General features: G+C 40.5%; 1 protein-coding gene across 9 annotated transcripts in view; it reads right to left on the reverse strand.

Moving 5' to 3' along the window:
• Window positions 1–724: 724 nt before the first annotated feature.
• CDC42BPB (CDC42 binding protein kinase beta) overlaps window positions 725–22,589 on the reverse strand; it is a 140,778-nt gene continuing 118,913 nt past the window's right edge. For 5 of the 9 annotated variants that reach the window (XM_038404548.2, XM_038404547.2, XM_038404545.2 and 2 more), the window contains 11 exons: window positions 21,410–21,491; window positions 14,466–14,682; window positions 13,896–13,958; window positions 9,452–10,048; window positions 6,961–7,058; window positions 6,769–6,853; window positions 6,421–6,541; window positions 6,206–6,323; window positions 4,950–5,052; window positions 4,796–4,866; window positions 725–2,604 (listed from right to left, as the gene is read on the reverse strand). In XM_038404548.2, the coding sequence (XP_038260476.1) occupies window positions 2,473–2,604; window positions 4,796–4,866; window positions 4,950–5,052; window positions 6,206–6,323; window positions 6,421–6,541; window positions 6,769–6,853; window positions 6,961–7,058; window positions 9,452–10,048; window positions 13,896–13,958; window positions 14,466–14,682; window positions 21,410–21,491 (1,687 nt within the window). In that variant the 3' untranslated portion in view covers window positions 725–2,472. Of the gene's footprint in view, window positions 2,605–4,795; window positions 4,867–4,949; window positions 5,053–6,205; window positions 6,324–6,420; window positions 6,542–6,768; window positions 6,854–6,960; window positions 7,059–9,451; window positions 10,049–13,895; window positions 13,959–14,465; window positions 14,683–21,409; window positions 21,492–22,589 lie in introns of those variants that run through there. The other 4 variants (XM_038404546.2, XM_043517419.1, XR_006282312.1 and 1 more) reach the window with 3 other exon arrangements.

The raw sequence follows: 22,589 nt of genomic DNA on the forward strand, positions 1-22,589 counted from the left end.
ATACAAGAGACACATGTAATCCTTCTGACTGATTAGGGTGCAGCATTGTGAACTCAATTAAGAGTTCCATCCAGGCCTGCATGGCTAGAAGGATAATGGTTGCTATGAGGGTGGTAATGATCAACAAGCAGGAAAAAATCGGATTCCTTGGGAGCACCTATAAAGGCGGATGGAAATTCACACAGGAGGTATGTTAACAATCTAGAAGGGATAAAGTAGAAACTAGGTTTCTTCTAAACTTCAGCTGTAACCTGCCCCATTGTAGCCAAGTACTGCAGCACATGGGGAATTTTAAAACAAAGGGTTGTTCAAAATCCCTCAGTATACTAGACAGTATGATGGGTTAAAAACAACGGAACTTCAGCCTAGGCATTCAAATTCCCACGCTTTAACGTTTTCATAACAGTGTTTCTTTAGAACCACTGCATCTTCCCGACTTTCCTGCATCCATCTCTCCATTTAGAAGATGTTTGAACAGATATTGAAGTCCCTTCACCTACACCTCAATCCCCAAGAAATAATTGTTCTAAATATTTTAAAGATGCTAACATGAATCAGGGACTCAGAAAATGATAATCCTTTCTCAGACGAAGAGAAGTTGCTGCAATTCCAGCAGCACTAGCAAAAGGTTTTTCTTTGCCATTAAACAAGTGCACAGAAATTCACATCTCTTTTGTAATGCTCATGAATGGCGTTTCAAAATATTTCTCATTCATTTTATATCTTAAGTTTTAACTGAACACAGTGAATTTATTATGAAACTAAATTAAGCACCCACAGTAAAGTATTTTCACACGTCAAGACAGACCACTATGAACTTTAAAACCTCCCTCTTCTCCTTTATTGACAGGTAAATTGTTCAAAAATGTTTTCACAATTCAATAATTACAAAGACTTAGACTTACATTAAAAAAGTAAAAACCAGAAAACCCCCAAAGCAGTAGTGTCCAGCTCTAATTGAGCCCCCTTTATCAATAATCTGAGGAAAAAAGAGCAAGTACTGTCAAACACTTAATGTAACAGGATTAAATGTTGACTAGAACACTCAGTTTAAACTAAATATAAGTGCACGTCCTATACAGTGTTTCAGAAAAGAACATTAGCCATTGGTATATTATCATTAGCCCATTTAAACCAAATTTTAAATAAGTGACATCCAACTGTCATAAAATTGGCACAGAAGGCACACTAGTGTAACAATGACAAACTGGATATGCCAGCCACTGAATTAATTACAAGCTTTTAATGAAACATGGTCACAAATCTTTGATTACTAAATGTATAATACATGGAGGCATGAGATTAAATATACACGCAAGACCATCACCACTGCACGTGGGCCATAGCAAAATATACAGGAGTGTGCTGTGCATCTTTCTCCATGATCAATGCTTGATTAATAATCATGGGGTCTTCATGCATGTGAGGATACAATTAATGAAAAAGCAGCACCCTCGCTTCCACATCCTTCATGTTCCACTTTGGTTACCAATAAAATAGACTGATGTTTTAGTATGATACAGTCCCTTAGTTCAAGCAGACTTTAAGGGTAGTATTCCTGAAAGAATGCTTGCGAGCTATTAAAAAAAAATAATAATGTAGTGTATTTTACACTGAAAAACCAAGAGAAACTACATCTCAGAGGAGGATAGCAGGAACTAAAAGTAAAATTTGTTTTCACAGCATTATTTACTGATGTCTTAAAAGCCCTGACTAATAATCATGAATGATAAGGACTAAAAAGCAGGGTAAGAGTAAAACATTACTAGTAATAGTCCTATTGTACAAGACTAAAAGTTGGTAGAAAGATAGAAAGACTTATGCAGCTGAAATGTAATGGCTAAATGAGTTAAAAGGCCACAAAACTATCACCAACTTTCATTTGACTTCCTGATGATTCTGTTGATGTTGGGAACAACCTATAGCTTCCTATCATTCCCCTAAAGACTTAGGAAACAGTTACAGGAAAAAGGGAAAAGTATATTTATCTGAGGATGTAACTCAACCTGCTTGTATTTCCTATTCAGAGGTCCAAATTCTGTCTAAAAGGATTTCCTGCTAATGAGACATTACATCATTCTATAGAAAAATAATATTTCTGATACTGTGTAGTAGTAACACTATCAGTACCTCTTCTCTATTTCTTTTTCAGCATAAGAATAAGACTATTTACTGGTGGCCTTTAATCCTACTATGCAATGAAACTGTGATAGCTGTGCAGAAATAAAACGAATGAATCAACCATAACTTAACAGTGAACAATTTTGCATAAAAAGCTTGACCACTATTGTAGTAAAGTATTTTTCTTCATTTCAATATTTTGTATCTACAATCTGGATATATAATTATTCTTGTGCAACACTAGAGATTTAGCATCAGTCTTGGCACTAGCATCTGAGACAGCTTTGCCTTGCTCTCGAATACTCCACGGAGTAGTGAATGATCGAAGCTGGAACAGTAGGAGCTGTAGTGTTACGCATCACAGGTTGACTGATCCAGTCCATCTAGTGTAAGCTGATTCCTATGTGGAGAATTGGGACTTGGGGGACCGCTTGGATTTGAGCTGTTAGAGGGAGTAGAGTGTTTGGTAGAATCTGAATCAGGCTGTTAAACAGAAACAAAAAAGATTCAATTTCTTATTTAAAATACTTTATACTCAGCAGCTTTCAAGGCACTTTACAAACATAATTAAGGTGCTACCTTCATTTTTACATTAATTTACCTTACACTCACGAAATGAGGCAGAGGTAGAAGGAATGAGCCAAAGCTAACAGAAGTTAACATGAATATTTCCATTAGCGCCAATAGGCTTTGGATGAATCTCCTAAATGACTTACCAATATCAACACAAGTAAGTGGTAAAGTCAGGAAAAGAACTCAGGAGTCCCTATTATTACTTTCCCCTCCTCTAGCCACTACAGAGCTTTTCCTGTTGGAAAACAAAGTTTATTTCTATTCAATGTAATTTAGGATTTTTCAGCAAATTTTTCCCAATTGATTTAAGTGGGCACAAAATAGGATTGGTTTGCACATATCATAAATGAACAATTTCATTCCAATACTTTATCAACACACTGAAGAACAGAAATGATAAAATAGCTTACATATTGCATAAGCTTTTGGCAAACAATGGCCCTGGCAGCATGAGGAAACCTGTGGGAAGTGTTTTGACTGCATGACAAAATAATCAGAGATTTGCCAAACAACAGGCTGGAAACCCACTGCAGAAACAACAAGTATTTACAGGAGACTCCTTTCAGTTAATAACTCAGTTAAGACAGCTCTCTTCCATGGTCATTTTCCAGACACCCTACTGGTTGTTGGAACTCCGCCTCCAAATTTTGGTCTTCCGTCAGCTGGCCAGTTTCCCACTATTTTGAGGCACTGTAACCCTTAACAGTACACAAATCTGTGGCTCATGAAAAGTTTCATAGGAAAACTGCTATCATCGCAGTCAGTTACTTCAGAAAAGGGAATTTAAATTTAGCTCATTGACTGACATCCATGAGGATTGCTGTTCACAAAATTTTGCCACTTCTAGGATATACCACCGATAATAAGATTATTCTAACAAGATATACAATTGAATTCATGCTGTGATAAGGCAGCAAGCTATGGGAAAACAATGATATAAAGGTGAAGGGTAGCGTTAGATCCTCATTTTGCATGTGTAATCTATTATATTGTAAATTAAAATTTCTAGGTAGTAACCAATGTAAGATTTAACAAAAAAGTGAAAATTAAATACTTTTTAAAATTGAATATATTCCAGTTTATGCATCTACAAGTAACAGCAAACAACTAGAATACGGATTGTGCAGGAGATCTAGGAAGAATATTGCAATACATAATGAAGTCAACAAGAACAGTAGGTGGTCAGCACCTCTGAAAAATCAAGACACTTATTTAGATGCCTAAACTTTAGCCACCCAATTAAAATTTGTGTTTTGTTTTAGAGCGGCTCACCCAAGGCAACACGAGTCAGAGGGAGAGTTGGAATTAGAACTCAGGGCCAAGATCTTCAAAACTGGCGGGTGATCTTGGCTGCACAACTTGAAACATCTTAAAGAGGCCTGATTTCAGAAAGCAGTGAGCACCTGCACTCTAAAAATCAAGTCTTTAAAAGATTTCTTAAATTGGACACCCAAAATCACTAGTCACTTTCAAAGATCTTGGCCCTGTCCCAGTCACATTTCCTAATATTTCACTTGCACAGGTCACGTGAAAGTACCTGTACAAAGCTTGTAAAAAAAACTGCACTGATGACAATACAGGTGAAAAATCCTATTTCACTAGCCTGGTGAAAGACACTTGAATTTCATGCAGTTTTATACTCCTGTGATGACAGGAAGTATCCACTTGCAATCTCTTTCACCTGCAGGTAAAAACTGGCACATACTGCAAAACCTGCAGAAGAAATGGCATTACATATTTCAGTGAGTCAACGTATCACTTGTTTAAAAGATTCTTGGTAACAGTCCTCCTGAACCAGTGTGGAAAACTGTTTAGTGTGGATGAGACCAATTGGTTTCAGCACTGTTATGTGACTGAGTGGCTTCAGGAACACTTCAGCAATGGGTCAGCTTCTGACTGTAGACAAGACTTGACCATAGCCACTAGCACATCCTTGAAGCTTACTGTCAGAAACATCCCTTCAGTCCTCATAGCTGATGCAGTCTTCACTAATTTGCCATTAGAGGCCTTGTGTGCTAGGAAGACTCTTTGCAGAGGAAATGCAGAATGCAATCTTTATCAAAATGTTTCCTCAGTCACCATTTAATAAAAACTACTTTACCTCTTTGTCGAACTCCTGGTCAGTGTCGGACATACTTCTCAGAGGCACGGCTACTGCCAAATCACCGCCACCTGCAGAACAAAGGCATTTTACACCTCATGTTGAAACAATCTAAGCTTTAAGTTAGAACAGACCTGCTTGTTTTCAGTCTTACTTGATGAGGGCCATGAAATGTAGGTTTTGCTTCTTTGCTGCTGCCGTGAGAGGTTGGTTGTGGGGGGACATGCTTTTTCATCTTGAGCGGAAGGTAAGACACTCTGCAGCACAAATCAAACATATCCTTAGTCAGGATCTTTCCAATTAAAGCTCCTTTCTCATGAAAATTCTAGCATAATTCAACACCCATGTGCTTGGAACCATTACACAGAATGGTTTGTAGAAACAAAAACCCAACGCTCCTACTTGATTGCATCCATACACTATCAGAAATACACGCCTTTCAAACACCCTTAACGAAACACAAGAAAAGGACTAAGCCGCAAAGCAGTCAGCAGAAATTCCTTCCACCTGCTGGAGACAGGAGCCAGTGGAACTTGGCAGGCAGCAAACCCTTTACAAAGGGGCAGTGACATCACCAATTGCGGTTTTCCTGTCTCCTCCCGCTGGAAGGAAGCATATATTACCCTTGCCTGGGCTAGCAGAGATGAATGAGAGAGGAAAGGTGGGAATTTCAAAACGGAAGATATAAAAGATAAAGATGTAGCTTCACATCTCATTCTCTTACCTTTCTTTTATTTTAGCCGCTGACATCACAGTACATTTGTTAAATCCAAGTACAAAAATAAAGCTGTGAACACTGACTTACAAGCGTGTTAGTAATTATCTTCCAACTGCATTAGCTTTTGCTCTAGTATTGGCAAAGCGCCACAGCACACCATTCTAGTTCCTGGAGGTTTATAGCTACTCCTACCCTTGCTAAGGAGGCAGAGCAGGGACAGGAAGAGGAAGAAAGCAGAAGGGAGCCTTGCAGTGAGGAATGGCCATTCTGGAGAAAGATTTCTGCAGAGATAGGGCTCATGTGATAGACATGCTCAAAGCTTGTTGGAGAGGATATCAGAGCAGAGTGATGAGAGGATGAGGGGGAAGGAAATTCATTCTGTTATTTTAACAAAACAAACAAGGAAGAGGAAGGGGGAAAGACTGATTATTTACAAAATACTATCAAACTCTTGGCAGTGATATTTCTTTATTTCAGTTTTCCATTTTAAAGCCAGCTAACGCTTCCTTGTATAAGACTGAGAAGCACTATGCATTGTAGGAGCACACATTTCTTGAAATCACTGCTTGAAAGAGACTAACAACTCTGAAAGATTTTAAAATACAATGCTGAAACCTTATACAGTCCATCTACATAGCTTTTCAGTGCAAAACTGAACACACATGTATCCCTCCCCATTATATTTATTTTACCAGTGGGAGATCCATGAGAACTTGCATTCCATCTCCTGGTCCCATATGAGCCACATGGTTGAAATTTGTTGGGTTAGAAATCATTTTTGATCTTAGTTCAGGGTCTCTCAGCATCTCTCTGAAACAGCAACACTTCATGATTAATATTGTTTCACATTCATAACCATTCCACTTCAATATGAACAAGCTGCTATGTACAGATATTAAACCCTTACCGTCTTTGTTGTAATCTCTCTTCCTCAGGAACCTTGAAGACAAATCTTCTTTTACTTCTGGTTCGAAGCATTTGCTTTTTGCTGTTATCAGAAGTTTCTGGCACACTGAGGACAGCTCCTACTGTAACAACACATAATGCAATTACACACATACACACCTTCAAATAGTAGAACTTATTTTCCAAAGCATCTTGACTCTGTAAAGCACGCACTGCATGTTTGAAAGAAACTGGATTCTTACAATCTAAAAATTTTGTCTTGCTCACGAGTTTGTGATTGTTTCAAGCTGACTGGTCATCCAATCCTAATGTCATTACACTGCTCCTGCCCACCCCCAAGAAGACTAACCTGAAAACTTGTTCTTGAAATATATAAGCCGTGGGGGTTCACAATTAAGGAGATTCAGTGTGCCCTCCACATTTAATGGTCTGATCTGTTTTGGAAATAAAGAGGGAAAATTAACCCAGCTGCAGTGTACATTGTGAAGGAGCCTCCATTCCAAATCAGAGTTAAATTGTGCAATAGAAGTGAACTACCTACCCTTCGTAGGCCAATTGTCTGAACCCATTCCATAGTGTTAACATCAAAGACATCAATGCCATATTCACTATACACTGTAACATAGGAAGGATTGCAACCTGGTATAGACAAAAAACAAAAGTCAAGGAGTGTTCAACAAGTCTGGAGTTGGCACACATTTGAGCATTGCTTTAACAGTGTTATATTTTTCAGCTATGTATGTTTAAGAAGAGATTAAAATATCCATTTTTTAAGCCATCTCTTAAAAGAAAAGAAAAAAAAACACGTATCCGTGTCAAGTTGATGTTATTTTGGTGGAAATAGAGGTTTGCTGTGGCAAACAGCCACCAACCTGCAAATATTAATTTTTGATACATTTACTACTTTTGACTTCAAATCTTGGTTTAATACTCTCAAGATGCTGACTACAGTCTGGCCAGTAAGTGTCAGGAATGTAAATGAGTTATTCTATAGGAAATGAACTGCACTTAACATCCTGTTTAAGGCTGCCATGTCTAAGGAAGCAGCTTAGTGCATTTTGAAAGTGATGCACTGTCTATAACTATACACTGAGCACATGCAGTGGAGTAAGTCATCAAGTTATGCTGCACATCTTAATGTTCATTTCCTTCCTTCCTCTATTGGAATGGTTTACCTTTGGATTTACATGTGCACGTTGCTCTACCCAGGTTAATGGAACATACTTCAAGAGCTTCAAACATTACCACTTGCTCTCTCTCTTTTTGAATCCTCTACATTAGGTGTGTCAAAGAATTTTATTTTAGCTCAGAAAAAAGAAAAAAAAAGCAATTATCAGGACATTTTAGCACCAACAAGCCTGGGCCTGCTCCTGACAGAAGTTCCTCAGAAAGAACAGCCATTATAGATCACGTGGTATTTAGGAGAGAAAAAAGGATGTACTCAGCTGGCAGGATTGCCTCAATAAATCACAGAAGGTAAAAACCCTAACAAGGACACAGAATTCAATGTGAGAGTAAATTCCTGCAAGGCAGTGATGTGTGCTCTTGTAGCTAAAAACTTGTTTTCTCTCAAAGGAAGCTTGGTATAGCAAGCTATCATGAATCATGTCTTCAGAAGAAAACCTCTTCCAGAAATGATTTATTCAGACAGACACCTGCTCCACTCAAGTTAGTGTCGTCATGTCCCCAGCAATGAACTTTGGAAGATAAACATACTCCATCACAAGACATAATTTCTCCAGTAAAACAATCCCTTAGGATCAAGTACATTGCTAAGGGAGAAAGAACCTTTTCTAGTTTTATGATCTCATGATGGGATAACTAACAGGAAGGGATAGAAAGTCTTCACTGGTAACACATCAAGACCAAGGCAAGGGGAGTAGCTGGTGAAAGTAACCAGATTTTTTTAGGCAATCGAGCTTATGGTCTCTTCCCACAACAATCTGTGTCAATGACAAACTGAGAATCGAATGTGCAAAAATCATTCTAAAAATGTTTATAATACTAAAAGTAAACAAAAACCCTCCAACAAACCAGTGCATCTGGTTTGTTGAAACAGAGTGTTAAAGTAAATTTGCTGATTACATCCCATCCCTATGCCCTTCTCCAAACTCTTATATACAGAACCAAATCAGTAAGGCAAGCAAATAATTTCTATTCAGAATTAAAATAAAACAAACTATTAAGGTCCTGCAGTTTGAGGAATTTTACTATCAGCTGTACCAGCTAGTTGACTGATTGGTTTAATTCATTATTTAAACGATGGCTCTTTTTTGGTCTTCAATCATTTGGCACATATAGTCATGGCTATTGAAACTCCAAATAATTTTAGGGCTTACTATAAGCAATCAATGGAATAATGCTTAAAAAAAGATTTCTAAGTCACTATTTGTAGCTCACCAACTCATTTGTGCCTCTTTCAAACCAACAAACCTCAAAATTACAGCTGGCTGGAAAACATGATACAATTTTCCATATTTTTGTAAACTTCCTTTGGTTTCAAAAACAATTGATACAAGTTTTCTTACCAGCTCTGCCAAAAAGCAATATTTTTCTTGAACCGTGTCACCTTCTGTGTTAGTAGCTGAAAACTCTGATCTAAAAACTTTTGATAGGTACTGGATTTGAAATGCTATAGAAAGTGGCCTGAAGTACTTAAAAGTACTTTTAAACCCACTGGCGGAGCAAAAAAAGATTTTAGTAAAGAATTTTACAGTTTGTGGTCTTTTGCTATCCTACATCCAGGTTACTCTCTTAGTTAATCAGACATGAACTTATTTAAAAGAAAGCGTCATCTTGCTTTATATTTTCGTTAATTTTCTGTCTCCTGTATCAAAACTGCTTTCCTACAGTATCCATGAGTTTTCCACAAAATGGTCCTTATGTGGAAGAATTACTATTCTGTTAACTCATCAAAACTTAAAGCTGTAAGAAATTGAAAGACAAACCAAAGCAAAATAGAATACATGCTGATTATTTTTAGACAGGTAAAGCAGCAACAGGGATATGGCAACAGAAAAACATATACATACTACAGGCAACAGGAGTTGCAGGCCACATTAGTTCCTGCATGCGTGACCTTCGACCTTGTGAATCGACGTACACTCCCATATGGCTGAAGCAAAGCAGGTATTCCTCATTACTGAGCTCCACAGCACAAAGGGCATCAAAAGACTGCTGTGAGAGGAACACAAGCGAGGGGTCATTAGGATTTACCAGGTTTATAGATTGTCCATCTCCCTGGATGTTCAACAGAGAGAACCCAGACTGGTAGCCAACACAAAGCTTGTCCTTGAACACTGCCATCCACTGTACATTTCCTGGAGCCTGAATTTCAGTGAATTTTTTATGAAAAGGTTTAGTTCTATGAATTTCATAACAAAGAACCTGTCGTTTGACTGCCACAAACAAACAAGTCAAAGAGCTTTTCTTCAATGTTCCAGTTATAATCAACTGGCAGCCTTTAGTTTCTGGAAGTTTCACGTCAAAGTTGCTTTCTGATCCATCCAGGGAGGCCCATGGGTACAGGTGAACATGATGGTTCCTGCCACAGATGAGGATAATAATTCTCTCTTTGGGAGCAAGCTCAATCTGGTACACCTTCTTACAGTCAGCAACTCGAACTATCACTGCAATGAGAACAAAAGCCACCACCAGTAAATGACAGCAGTATATGTAGGCCTGGAAGTATTACACAGTAATGTACACATCAAAAATTTAGACTTATGCATACATCCACTAGAAAGGGACACCAGGCCCTGGTTCCAGGCTCTCCTTGCCAATTCTTAAACATACAACCAAGAAATAAATCACTCCAATAGCGCCCCCCACTTTTCAACCATGAAGTCGCATAGCTCCAGCAACCCTCAGCAGCAAAGAACATAGGTAAGGTCTTTAAGATCTCCCTCCAGAGTTTTCACATTCCCTCACAGCTAGAGGAAAACAAACATGCCTTGTGAGAGACTGTATGCATGCCAGTTAGTGACTCCACCCCAGAGAAAAAACATTTATACCATTAATAAATAAAGGAGAGAGATGGGAAAGGGGGGAAGAAAGACAAACAATTTTTTCTTTAAATGCCAAAGACAGGAAAACTCAGAGTACTGTGATATTAGACAATAGTTCTTTGTCTGAAGTGCAGAAATGGGATGGTAGAGAGAACTAAAGAATATAAAAGTGATAAATAAGCATTTGCATAATAGTGACTGGCTCTAGCAAAGCATTCAGTATTTCATGAGGTTTAAATAGGCAAGACCAAGCAATTATGAAATATGGAACATTAATATATTAACATTTCATAGTAATGTACATGTTATCTTATAAAACTTTAATCAACATCAGAGTTTTACTTTATTACTAGTGAAAACATTTAAGTAAATAATAAATACTGGTTAAAATAAAAAATAAAAATCCTCCTTTGGTGCTTGTACACTGATTGGTAAAGTAGTCTGGCAAGGTATCCGGTTCTACAAATACCCCCCCAAAAAACCCCTAGAATTTTGGACCACATGAAATCAAAAGTCCTTGTACATTTTGCTCTACTGGCACAGAAACACAGTATATTTGCAGAAATGTTCTAAGAGATAAATAGTAATTGCTCAGTTAAGCATGTCTTGCCACAAATAAAATATAACTTTTGCTTGTTGTCCAAGCCTAACCGTCAGATTTTAAAGTTTAATGTACACGTAAGCGGTTTACAGAGATCTTGGTAAGAGCCATTAGATATAACCAGATGTCAATGAATTTGCATTAAAAATAACAGCTGCTGTGGAAAAAAAAGGATGAGAAGATTACTACTTATAAAAACATTTCAGTTAAATTCAGGAACTTGCCATAGCACACAGTACAAACATTTAATGCTTATATAGTTTTAATTTGCTGAAAAACTAAGGTGGTATAATATTCTTACTCTCTACTACTTGTGATAATTAAGTGTACTACAGAATCACTTTTCATTACTTCTTAATGAAATGAATATGCAAATTACATATGTAACTTTACTCATGTAAATAGTCATACACTGAAGTCAATGGATTACTCACATGAGTCAAGTTACGTTTGTACTTAAGTGTTTACAGGATGATAGAGATAGGGAGTGTAATGAAAAGAGCAGTATTTAATACCACTAAGAATGGATTCCAAATAAGTCTTATTTCACAGACTAAAAAACAGTTCCTCAAGCAGTGAAACTTATGAAATCTGTTCATATACCATCAAGACCATTGCCAATTGCTGTCATTATGTATTATATAAAATTGCACAGGAACAAAACGTTCAGGCATTTCTTTTTACAAGAAGTAGAACCACCATCTTCTGGAGAGATAACTACAATAAACTTTTGTATATTTTCCCCTTTTCCTTTTTAAAACAAACATTTTACACAATTCCCACAGTGTATATATTATGTCAGTATTTTCGTATAATACATCTTTGGCAGTAGTTTTTATTCAATGTGTTTCTATTATATTTGAGTCCAATAAAAATAATGAATCAAGAAATAATGTACTTTACATTTTGTATTTATTGCTATATTTTCTGTCAAAGCACAACTCTTGCAATCCTGCAAACTGAAAATTAAATAATTTACAGATTAAGTTGTATTAGGAAGAAGAAATTAGATTTTGGATTGCCAGAGGGATTTAAGAACTTCACTTACTGTATGATATTAACATTGGTGACCTACTTCTTGACACTGTAATTAAAGTACTATAAAAGGAGGTAATTAAAGACCTGTCCCTCAGGAAGTTTCAGGACACTACTCTGGTACACCCAGTGTTTACGTTTTTCAAAACTATTGAAGTGTGCTCCTGTATCTTTTAAATCTGCATAACTGCATATAATGATCTCCCAACACCAGTTAATTCCTCCACAGCTTTTAGGCAACTGGCTTTGAAGGGGTGGCTAGTACGGTGAGATTAGATAGAAAAAGACCTACCATATAGTTCAGGCTGTAAGATCTTAATGGGCAAAAAAGCTAGATGTAATATCACCCATCTTTCTGGTAGGAAAGTACCAGTCTTGTACCAGTTGTTTATAATGCCAGAGAAAACAAAAAGGGCCTAAAAAATTACTTAGGGTGTTGTGGAAGATGGAAAAATAGAAGTGGCAGTAAACTAATTTTTAGCATGAATCCCTCCCCAGAAGGATATTTTGTCTAACACATATAATTCAATTTATTAACTAATCTGTTCCGAGTATAGACATCACTTGCAATACTTTACAGCATAATGAGGTGAATATAACACTGCCATGATTCTATCTTGCCATTGAACTATTTGTGCTTTGCAGTTTTACGGAAAAGGGGGCAGATATTAGGATTACTTACCACTGAGAAGTCAACATGTTCATGTCCATTAGTAATCCTCTCAGTTCACTTGCCTTCCCTGCTGGACTAAGGTACACTTCCCCCCCTTTTTTGGTTTGTCGCTGGAAAATCAGGTTGCAGGGAAAAACACCTCCACTTCCTTAATATATGAGCTGTGATGGCTGGTAATTAAGGGCTAAATCCCAACACTGCCTGAAGTAAGGCTGCGCAGGATCTCACCGAAGGGCTAAGTAGCAATCTTCTTTCCACTATGCTGTCTGGGGCCTACTGTGTTTGTGTGCTGCTGGCCCTGGCGACCAGTACTCAAGGAAAGGTCAGCAACAGCCGTGGCCAAATCCATTCACTGCTACCAGTGTAAGAGGAAAGTGAAGGACAGCCCTTAGAATGAGAAGAGGGAGGAGTGGCAGAGAGAGGCTCTGAGTAGGAAGCTGTAGGGGAACCTCAGTACAGGGAAGGAGAGGAAGATAAGAACAGTAGACAAGGAGAGGTCCGCTACCTACAGATTCAACACTCTTTTTGACTGTCAGCTACCAGCATAGATTGGAATGTTAAGTCAATGGCAGCAGCAATCACGTTTCTTTTATTGTGAGGCAGAAAAAAAAATGGAAGAAAATGCAAAGGGCATGAAAAATAGAAAGCTTCGCAAAGCTAACAACAGTATTCAACGTGCTAGCAAAAATAGAGACAGCACCATCCTAACATCCTGTTATATTCCAGTCTAAGTTATGATTGTGCATATTGGAACAAATCAGCCTCCAGGTTAACTTATTGAAGTTACCAGTTTTCTCTCTCAACTCATTCTAAATAAACCATGTATTTTTCTTCAATAAGTGCCTGGCTATTTATTGCACAAAAACTAGTGCTGTGTGCTCTGAATCCTGGAGCTTCAGTGAGGTTTGTGTCACCTACAATGCCCAGTGAGTTGGCTCCTTAATTTTAGGCAGCCAGCTAAAGTATAATGGTAATGACCCAATTAGCGTTTATACCTCACATTCAATGAATGTGCATCTGTCCATCTTTTGTCAGTTAACTGCGTGCTGGTATAAACTATACATGAAGGGCTATTATGTAATCTGTATTAAAACAGCACTAAAATTTATGGAGACCATTATTCATTATGCAATTACTGTATACACCGAGATCTAACTTACCATCACGGGTCACCTCTATCACATACAGTCCTTCTTCTGAACCGATTGCTATTCTATCTCGATCTAAACAAGAGAGAGAGGAAAAAACAGAGCTATGAATCCAAGTATGTATAAAGTTAACTTTAAAACTAGGTTTGTTCTCTTTGAAAGACATTGGAAAATGTTCAAAACCCAGTAGCTGAAGTAGCCTTGCACAAAATAATTTTAAAATAGTTTTGTGTGATGTAAGTTTGTACTTTATTTTAGATAAAGAACACAATGTGTTAACTATTTTGCTCAAGAAAATAAGCAAAACAATAAGTACAACCAAATGGTATAGGGCTTTTCTTTAACCACACTTTTTTTTCTAGTGAAATCAAAATTATACAAGTACTTCTTACTGCACATAGAGTTAGTATTTTGAAGGGAAAATTAAGATTAGCATCTTAAAAAATGTTTCACACCATCAAACTTCTATGGGAAGAAGATTCAGCGAGGAATTTATTTAAGGTATCAGCACATTCAAAATTGTAGTTCACCTTGAAGTTATAGCAGTGCACACAGTTAAATGTAAGGTTAAAGTGGACATACCTACAATAGCAGCAGCTAAACTTGTTTTAATAAGAGGCAGTGTACTGTCATAGGCTTCTTGTGCAATATGTACAACTTGGTTTTTAAGTTTGTTTTTGTGCAGGATAGATTGCAACCCTTCCAGGATTCCAACCCATTTTCTCTTTTCATTCTCATTTTCTGTCAAGATCAGTAGTGAACAGGTCTTTGAAGGGAAACCTAAGAGAGAAGCTGTCACCTTAACAGCCAGAGAAAACAAAATTAACACCTATGCGACAAACACATGCTCTCTATATAGCAGGGATAGCCAAACTGTGGCTCTTTTACAGTTAAAGTTTGGCTCACAGAGCCCCCCTCCCCGCCCCATTTTCTGCCTACCAGACTAGGGGTGGGAGCTCGGGGCTTCCACCCTGCGGCAGGGTGGTGGTGCTAGGAGCTTTGCCAAAGATGATTGGCACCTGCTGAGTGTGTGTGTGTGTGTGTGGGGGGGCACAATTTAAAGGTCCCCCCCACCCAGAAGCTTGAGTCACCCCTCCTCTTACCCTCACCGGCCTCTACCAACAGCTCCTAGGTGTTAGCTCTGAGGCAGCGGCAAACAGCTGGGAGTTACAGGGAGGGGCTGCTGCTTTAGCTCTGTCGGGAGAAGTAGCCACCGAAGCAGCGGCTCACCATGCAGCTCTCAGCTGTTTGCCACTGTCTCTCTCTACAAGCAACTCGCTGGCTCCAGCAGCCGCCATGCAGTGAGGGGGCCAATCACACCATGTGACCGAGCAGAGCTAGCAAACCCTGGGAAAAATCAGGGGGATGGAGGGCGAAATGTGACCCCTCCTCATGCCTGCAGAGGCTGAAGCCCTGAGCCCTGGTAGGTGCACCCCAAGTCTCGAACTTCTGAAGACTGTCGTATGCGACTTGGAGGATCAGTAAGTTTGGCCACCCCTGATACTGTACAAAAACAGGACTTAAGAGTTCTAGAAGTATCAGCTTCAGGATGTATTTTAAATGGTATATAACATAGTATGCATCTTAAATGTACATTGAGCACCATCGTACTTACTTTTTAAAAACAATGCAGTCTACAGTGATAATATTCAGGGCTTTCACACATTTAGTTAATGAATTTTGATCCACAGATATGAACAACAAAATTTACATTCTATTCCCCAAATGATCTATTTTAAGGCATGCTAGTAATGGAAACTTGTCTTTCCTGTACTGGAATCACAGTAGCATACAATAATTCTTCCCGAAACACAAATCTTTAATTCTCAATTGATTTCTAAGAAAATGAAACTTTTTTGTATGTTGAGAAATTGCTACGAACTGTACTGAACTTCCACAATTTTGTTGCTTACTGGTATATTTACAATATATTTAACTGGACAGAAGGAATAAATAACTCATTTCATAGAACCATAGAATATCAGGTTAGAAGGGACCTCAGGCGGTCATCTAGTCCAACCCCCTGCTCAAAGCAGGACCAATCCCCAATTTTTGCCCCAGATCCCTAAATGGCCCCCTCAAGGATTAAACTCACAACCTTGTATTTAACAGGCCAATGCTCAAACCACTGAGCTATCCTCCCCCCATTTCTGGATGAAAAGTTACGGGAACCCAGTCTGCAGCCCAGACATCTATACTGCAATTCTATAGCCCCACAGCTTGAGCCCTGTGAGCCCACGTCAGCTGACATGGGCCAGCTCTTTGTGTTTTATTGCAGTGTAGACATACCCTGAGGGGCCATGGCCAGGCCCTCTGTTTTGTTGGCAGAAATGACCACACAGACTCAAAATTTGTGTGGTTCCGAAATCATGCCTAAATTAGAACCTGGGTTACAGACTTGTTTTCTTTTTGAGAATTTTCAGCCACTAGTTATCCAAAGTTTTCCCAACAAATCCACTATCCTGCAATTGCAAAGATGCTACTAATAGCTTTGCTTGTCAGGATCATAAGTTGTCTTTCAGCCACTACAATGGATGCCACAGACATGGCAGAAAAAGAGTATTTACCAGTAACTGGAGGTTCTTAGATATATGCAGTCTCTATTTGTATTCCAAACATGGGTGTGCATGCACGCCACACGCCTGAGTCTGGAAGTGTTTCTTAGCAGCGTTCATTGACCTGCATGTGTGCAGCGCATCCCCTTGTGCTCATAGCTAAGGGTATAGAAAGCAGTTTGGGTTGATGCCTCTCCAGTCTCCCTCTTACCACTGTGCAGTCCAGTCCACAGCAAAGGGGATGGAGGGTGGGTAGTGGAATACAAATAGGGACCACACCTCTCAAATAACCTCCAGTTACTGGTAAAACAATCTCCTCTCCTTTGAGTGATGGCCTCTATATGTATTCCGCATGTGGGTGATTTGCGAGCAATGATCAGTGTGGAGGTGGGTGCAAGGATGTGACAGAAAGTGCAGTCTGCAGTATGGCTTGGCCCACATCTGCTCTGTAGCTACCGCTTATGAGATGGTTAAGTGGGTTGTGAACATGTGGACAGAGCGCCAGGTTGCTCCATGACAGATGTCTTGGCATGAGAGTTCGCATAGCAGGCCATCGTGGCTGCTTGTGCTTGCATAGAGTACACTGTGACTATCAGGTGGGGTAAGCTGGATTGTGTGTCGCATTCACAGATGCACCCAAATACCCATCTGGAGAGTCATTGGGAGGAGAGGGCTTGGCCCTCGGATCGTTTGGTGATGGTCACAAATAGCTTCAGTGATACGTGAAATAAGCGAGTCCTGTGGAGGTAGAATGCCAGTGCATGGTGGACATCGAGGAAGTGCAGGACCCTGTCCATGGGGGAAGCACGTGGTTTGGGGTAGAAAAGAGGTAAGTGGATGCACTGATTTAAGTGCGACCCTACCTTTGAGAGGAATTTAGAGAGTGTAGTCATAAGGACACTTTGTGCTTGTGGAATAGTGTGAGTGTGTGCGTGTGTGGAGGGGGAGAGTCTGCTATCATGGCTATCAGTCATGACCTTGGAAGGATCGGTCCACCAATTGAGGGAGGCCAGCGCTGTCTAGGGAACTATGACCCTGACCTGCATATAGTCTGTGTTGGGTCTGTAGACAGAGAGGAGCCACATCTGGAGGCAACACATGTGCAGATGTGTGTGCGGTATTATGTAGATGCAGGCTGCCATATGGCCAAGGAAAGACAGACAATGGCAGACCACCTGTGATAATGGTTGTCATTGTTGCAAATCGGCCTGCCAGAAGAAAAGCCCTTGCCATGCTGGAGTTGAGCTGTACTCCAATAAAGTGGACCATCTGTGTAGGTATCAATACCGATTTTTCCTCATTGATGGAAGTACCTAGAGATGCCAGAAGAACGTAAAGGGTGAGGATGACGGGGGTGACTTCTTGTTGCGATAACACCACAAGGAGCCAGTCATCTAGGTAGGAATATATCGAGCAGCCAAGGCGGTGCATTTGGGCAGCCACCAGGGCAAAGACCTTTGTGAACACTTGCAGAGCCGTTGCTATGCTGACAGGGAGGATCTGGAATTGATAATGATGGTACCTTATCAGAAAATGGAGAAACTTGCAGTGGGCCATGAAAATGTCCACGTGGAAGCAGGCATCCTTCATGTCAAGAGCCACGAACCAGGCTCCCTAGGGGAAGGATGGGATAATCAATGCCAGCGTCACCATATAGAATTTGAACTTTCTGATAAAGGTGTTTAGCACCTGAAGATTGAGAATGGGGTGGTGCCCTCATCCACTCTTCAGGATGAGGAAGTATGGGGAGTAGAAGCCTCGTCCCGTGTAGTGAGGTGGGATATGCTCTATGGCTCCCTTGAGGAGGAGAGCATTTGCTTCTTGTTGGAGAATGTGTTGATGGAAAGGGATTCCAAGGGGGGGAATAATGGGGGGGGGGGGGAGAAGAGGGGATCAGATGTGTCAGGAATGAGAGAAACTCTATGCAGTATCCATGGTGGATGATCTCCAGTACCCCACTGTCTGTGGTGATCTTGCCCCAATTGTGGGCAAATAGGGCAAGATGGCTCCCAAAGGCGATACGGGGTGCCGCAAGTGGCATGGTGGGAGGTTTGTGGGTCTCGACTGCCACATCAAAACTGAGGTCTTGGCTGCTGTTGGGAGAGGGTCAAAGAGGTGATTGTGGCAGAGGTGGGGAAGCATGGTCGTTGAGAGCAGCGCCACCTACGTGGGGCCTCCTGCTGGCGTTGGCAGTAGGCCGGGCAGGGAGTGTGCGGGCACATATGGAATGACTGACTCTGCTGTCTGTGTTGTGGGGTTGGTGTATGTATCCTGCAACGTTGCCCTGGAGTCCTTCAACAAGTGAAGGGATTTGTCCGTCTTGTGTGGAAAAAGCTTGTTCTTGTCAAAGATGAGGTCCTCGATCGTATTTTGGACCTTCCTGGGGAAGCCAGATGCCTGGAGCTATGAGTCCTGGTGCAGGACGACCCCAGTTGGGAGAAAGCGAGAGGACGTGTCAGTCTCATCCACAGCCCACCGGAGGCCCACCCTGGTGACCAGGTGCCCCTCGTCTACCTGCATCTGAAACTGCTGCTGTTGGTCCAGTGGCATCTTGCCCCTGAATTCTGCTAGCCTAGTGTAGTTATTACAATCATACTTGGCTAGCTGAGCCTGACCATTCATGATCTGGAACTGTATTGCTGCCGAGGAATATACCTTCCTCCCCAGCATGTCCATGCACTTTGCTGCCCTATCCAGACGGGTCCACTTCTGCGGGTGCTGGCGTGCCCATTCTGCTACTGCTCGGACAAGAGAGCTGGGGGGTGGATGAGAAAAAAGACAATCTCCTCCCACAGAGGTATGAAATACTTCCTCTCCGCCTGCAGGCAGCACAGAAAGCAGGGGTGTACCACACTGGTTGGAGGATGGCCTCGTTAACAGGTAGAGCTATCTTGAAGGCCCCTGAGACTGAAGAATGTTCAGGAACTGATGTTGCTAGCCCTGAACCTCCAAGGGAATTCCCAGGTCTGCTGCTACCCTCTGGAGCAAGTTCTGGTATTGGTGGTAGTTGTCTGGTGGAGAGAGGTGAAGGAATAAGTTCCTCATCCTGCTAAGAGGAAGTGGCTGTTGGGACTGGTGGATGGTACTGGTTCAATGTCTGCCTCTTCCTCAGACACCGATGGTGCCGGTGCGGGAATAGGAGAGGTGCAATAGGATGCCTGGGAGGGTGCATGGTGTTGACAGTACAAGTTCTCAGGGTGCGAGTATAACCAAGGGGAAGGGTCCTGTGGATGCTGTGGGCCCCATGAGTAGCGGACCCTCACTGCTGGATAGTAAACCGGGGAGCAAGGCGGTCAGGGATGCAAGTCTGAACTGTGGCGTGACATCAGGGAGAACCAGGGTTCTGGCTCCAAAAACTCCTCAAACTCTGAAGACTATTCTGGTAACAGGACAACTGGTGGTATGGGAGGACTAAGGTGTGGCAATGGGATGGGCCTGTCTGGCAACAACAGAAAAGTCTTGTCTTCCGAAGTGGGGACATCCCGGGTGAGCAGGGGTCCAGATAGGAGTGGAGACAGCGGGTATGAAAGAAATCAGCTCCGCTGCCAACAAGAGAGGTGCCAAGCAGTTCTCGGTGGGCCTGTGGAGATGTGAAAGGAACCTGACGCCATCTGTGGTGCCAGCTTGTCCAGGAGGTGTGGGGGTGAGGAATGAGGCATGTTCTTTTCTGCTCTTCTCCACTGTGACCAGAGAGCTTTACCGTGTTCTTATTGGGAGACACTGATGGTAAGTTTTTCCCCTTCTGAGCCAGACAGAGACTTACGTTCAGGGGTGTGAGCACAGAGGTTAGAGAGTCCAGACTCAGGCAACACCATTCTGTGTGCTTTGCATGTCTGGATCTCATGAAGCACTCTGCACAGCCTGACTGCCGTATTCAAAAGATCTCTCCTCACATCCCCCAAGAACCAGCTACTCACTGCACTGAGAAGAGGGGAGCGGGCAGAATATTAATTTTAAAAGTTGGAAGGAAGTGTAAGAAAAAAAAGTAAGAAAGGAGAAAAACAGTAAATACAGGTGCAAATTCTCACTGAAGAAAATATCCCCTAAGAAGCTAAAAAAGCTGCAGGCGCACTTAAGCTGCCTCTCTGATACAGAACATTTATGGCTTTGCTTAGGGGATGGGAACAAGTGATTGGGATTGCCTACTCTTTTACTCCTGTGCTCCATGGATATGGGACTCCATCTTAATGGACAGGAGCACAGAGATATACTTGGAGAAATTAATGTTTTCAGATACGAAACTCAAGATATTAAAAGCAATGAATATTTTTTGTCTTTAAAAAGACACAATGTTCATATTGTTCCAAATTAAAGATGATCTATAAAAAAATAAGAATCTATTTAGTACAAAGTCCTTAGATGACCAAATAAACACATTAAAGGTGAACTAAGAACCAAGGAAAGTTATTTCTTCCCTTTACTGATTTTCTAGAATATATAAATATGATTGTTAAATGGTTTTAAAAAGTATTCTTTATGTGGTTTTTACATTAGATAATCAGAAATAGTGATGAGGAAGGGATGCTTCAAGTGGAAGTCTGGCAAGCCACAGCTCAGGTTTCACTCTGCGATGTCACCATCCAAGTCCCTAAGATTGTAGCCAGAGTTCTCCATAGCAAAGAGAGGAAACCAGGATCTGATCATTCCAGTGTAAAAAGAAAAACCAAAACCACTTATTTTTAAAATAAAGGAAACTATTTAAACATGACAATTTTATAGATCATAAAGAGAACAAAAAATATTCTGCATTTCATGGTTCACCTTTAAGAAGAATGTCATAACCCTTTCTACCACCTTTAGAAACTTCTTTTAACTGGTTATTTGAGATCTGTCTGCAAACTGATAAATATCATATTTTGTATTACATGGTAATTGGATAACATCTATATGGATAACAATTAACGATGAAAATACAACACTAATATTTAACATGCATCTTTTTTAAGAAAGAGCGAATTAAAATAGTCATACCCTGAATATACAAGGGATGTCTTTACGGGTTGCATGTATTACATCTGATGCTAGGACAGAGCTCACACAAAAATCTTCATCTCTAGTAAGAAAATGAAAAATATAATCAGTAAGACGTTAACATAACTTGTTAGAGAAACCTTATCAACTGAGTGCCAACTATCACCAATATTTGTATTGTGGTAGCATCTACAGGCCACAATCAGGATTGGTGCTCCATTGTGCTAGGAATGGTAGGCACACAAGACAAGACAAGGCCTTGTCCCAAAGAGTTTGCAATTTTAGGCCCAGATCTTGCAATTTACAGCAGGGCCTGCTGCACCTGTGGGGGCCCACTGAAGTTAAATGGCTCCAGGCATGCTCAACCGTCTATTGGGATGTCAGTGATTGATTAAAACTATTACCCTAATGATTTGGAGAGAGTTAGTTGTTCTTTGAAGCCAAAGACGACATTGGAAATATAAACAATTCACACCTAAGAGCGTACAAGGTAAGAACATTTGCAGAGCTTATATGCAAAGGATTAAGCAACATATCTCACCTGTTTTTTGGATTAAAATAAGGGAATACTTAGATTTTCAAAACAGCTAGTTTCCCACTTTTTGTGATTGTAGAAACAAATAGTGTAAATCACAACAAACTCATGTACTTTAGATGGTGTCCTTCTACAAAGGGATTGTCTATACTGGGATTTTTAATTGCATTGTAAATTTTCATGTAAGCAGACACCATTACTTGCTCCTACCATAGTGAAACATAACCAGGAACAAACCTTGGTGTCCAATACAATTGTAAGTTATTGTGTGGACAGTTCAACTGGTGTTAAAACACAACTAAAAATTCCAGTATAGACAAACCCAAAGAGGCAATCTTTCATCAATGGATAAAGCACAAGGCTGCTAGGAGTAATGTCTGGCTGAGCTGCCTCAGGCAATCTACTAATGAGAATGCTGTTATTTGCAGTGCCTCCACATTTCTACTCTTGAACACTATGTATTGTAACATGCCCAGGAGATCATCAGCGTCAATTCTCAAACAGAATTACTGAGAGGAAAGAGCCAAGTATCTGTCACCCTATGGCACTAGGCCTTATTGGAGGGATTGTTCATCAAGGGAGTTGTGTAAGCAGATTCTACACTAAAGAAAGGCATAAAGGTTACATTACAGGATGTTCCACTTT

Source organism: Dermochelys coriacea, chromosome 6 (genome assembly GCF_009764565.3).
Source record: "Dermochelys coriacea isolate rDerCor1 chromosome 6, rDerCor1.pri.v4, whole genome shotgun sequence".
Taxonomy (NCBI): domain Eukaryota; kingdom Metazoa; phylum Chordata; order Testudines; family Dermochelyidae; genus Dermochelys; species Dermochelys coriacea.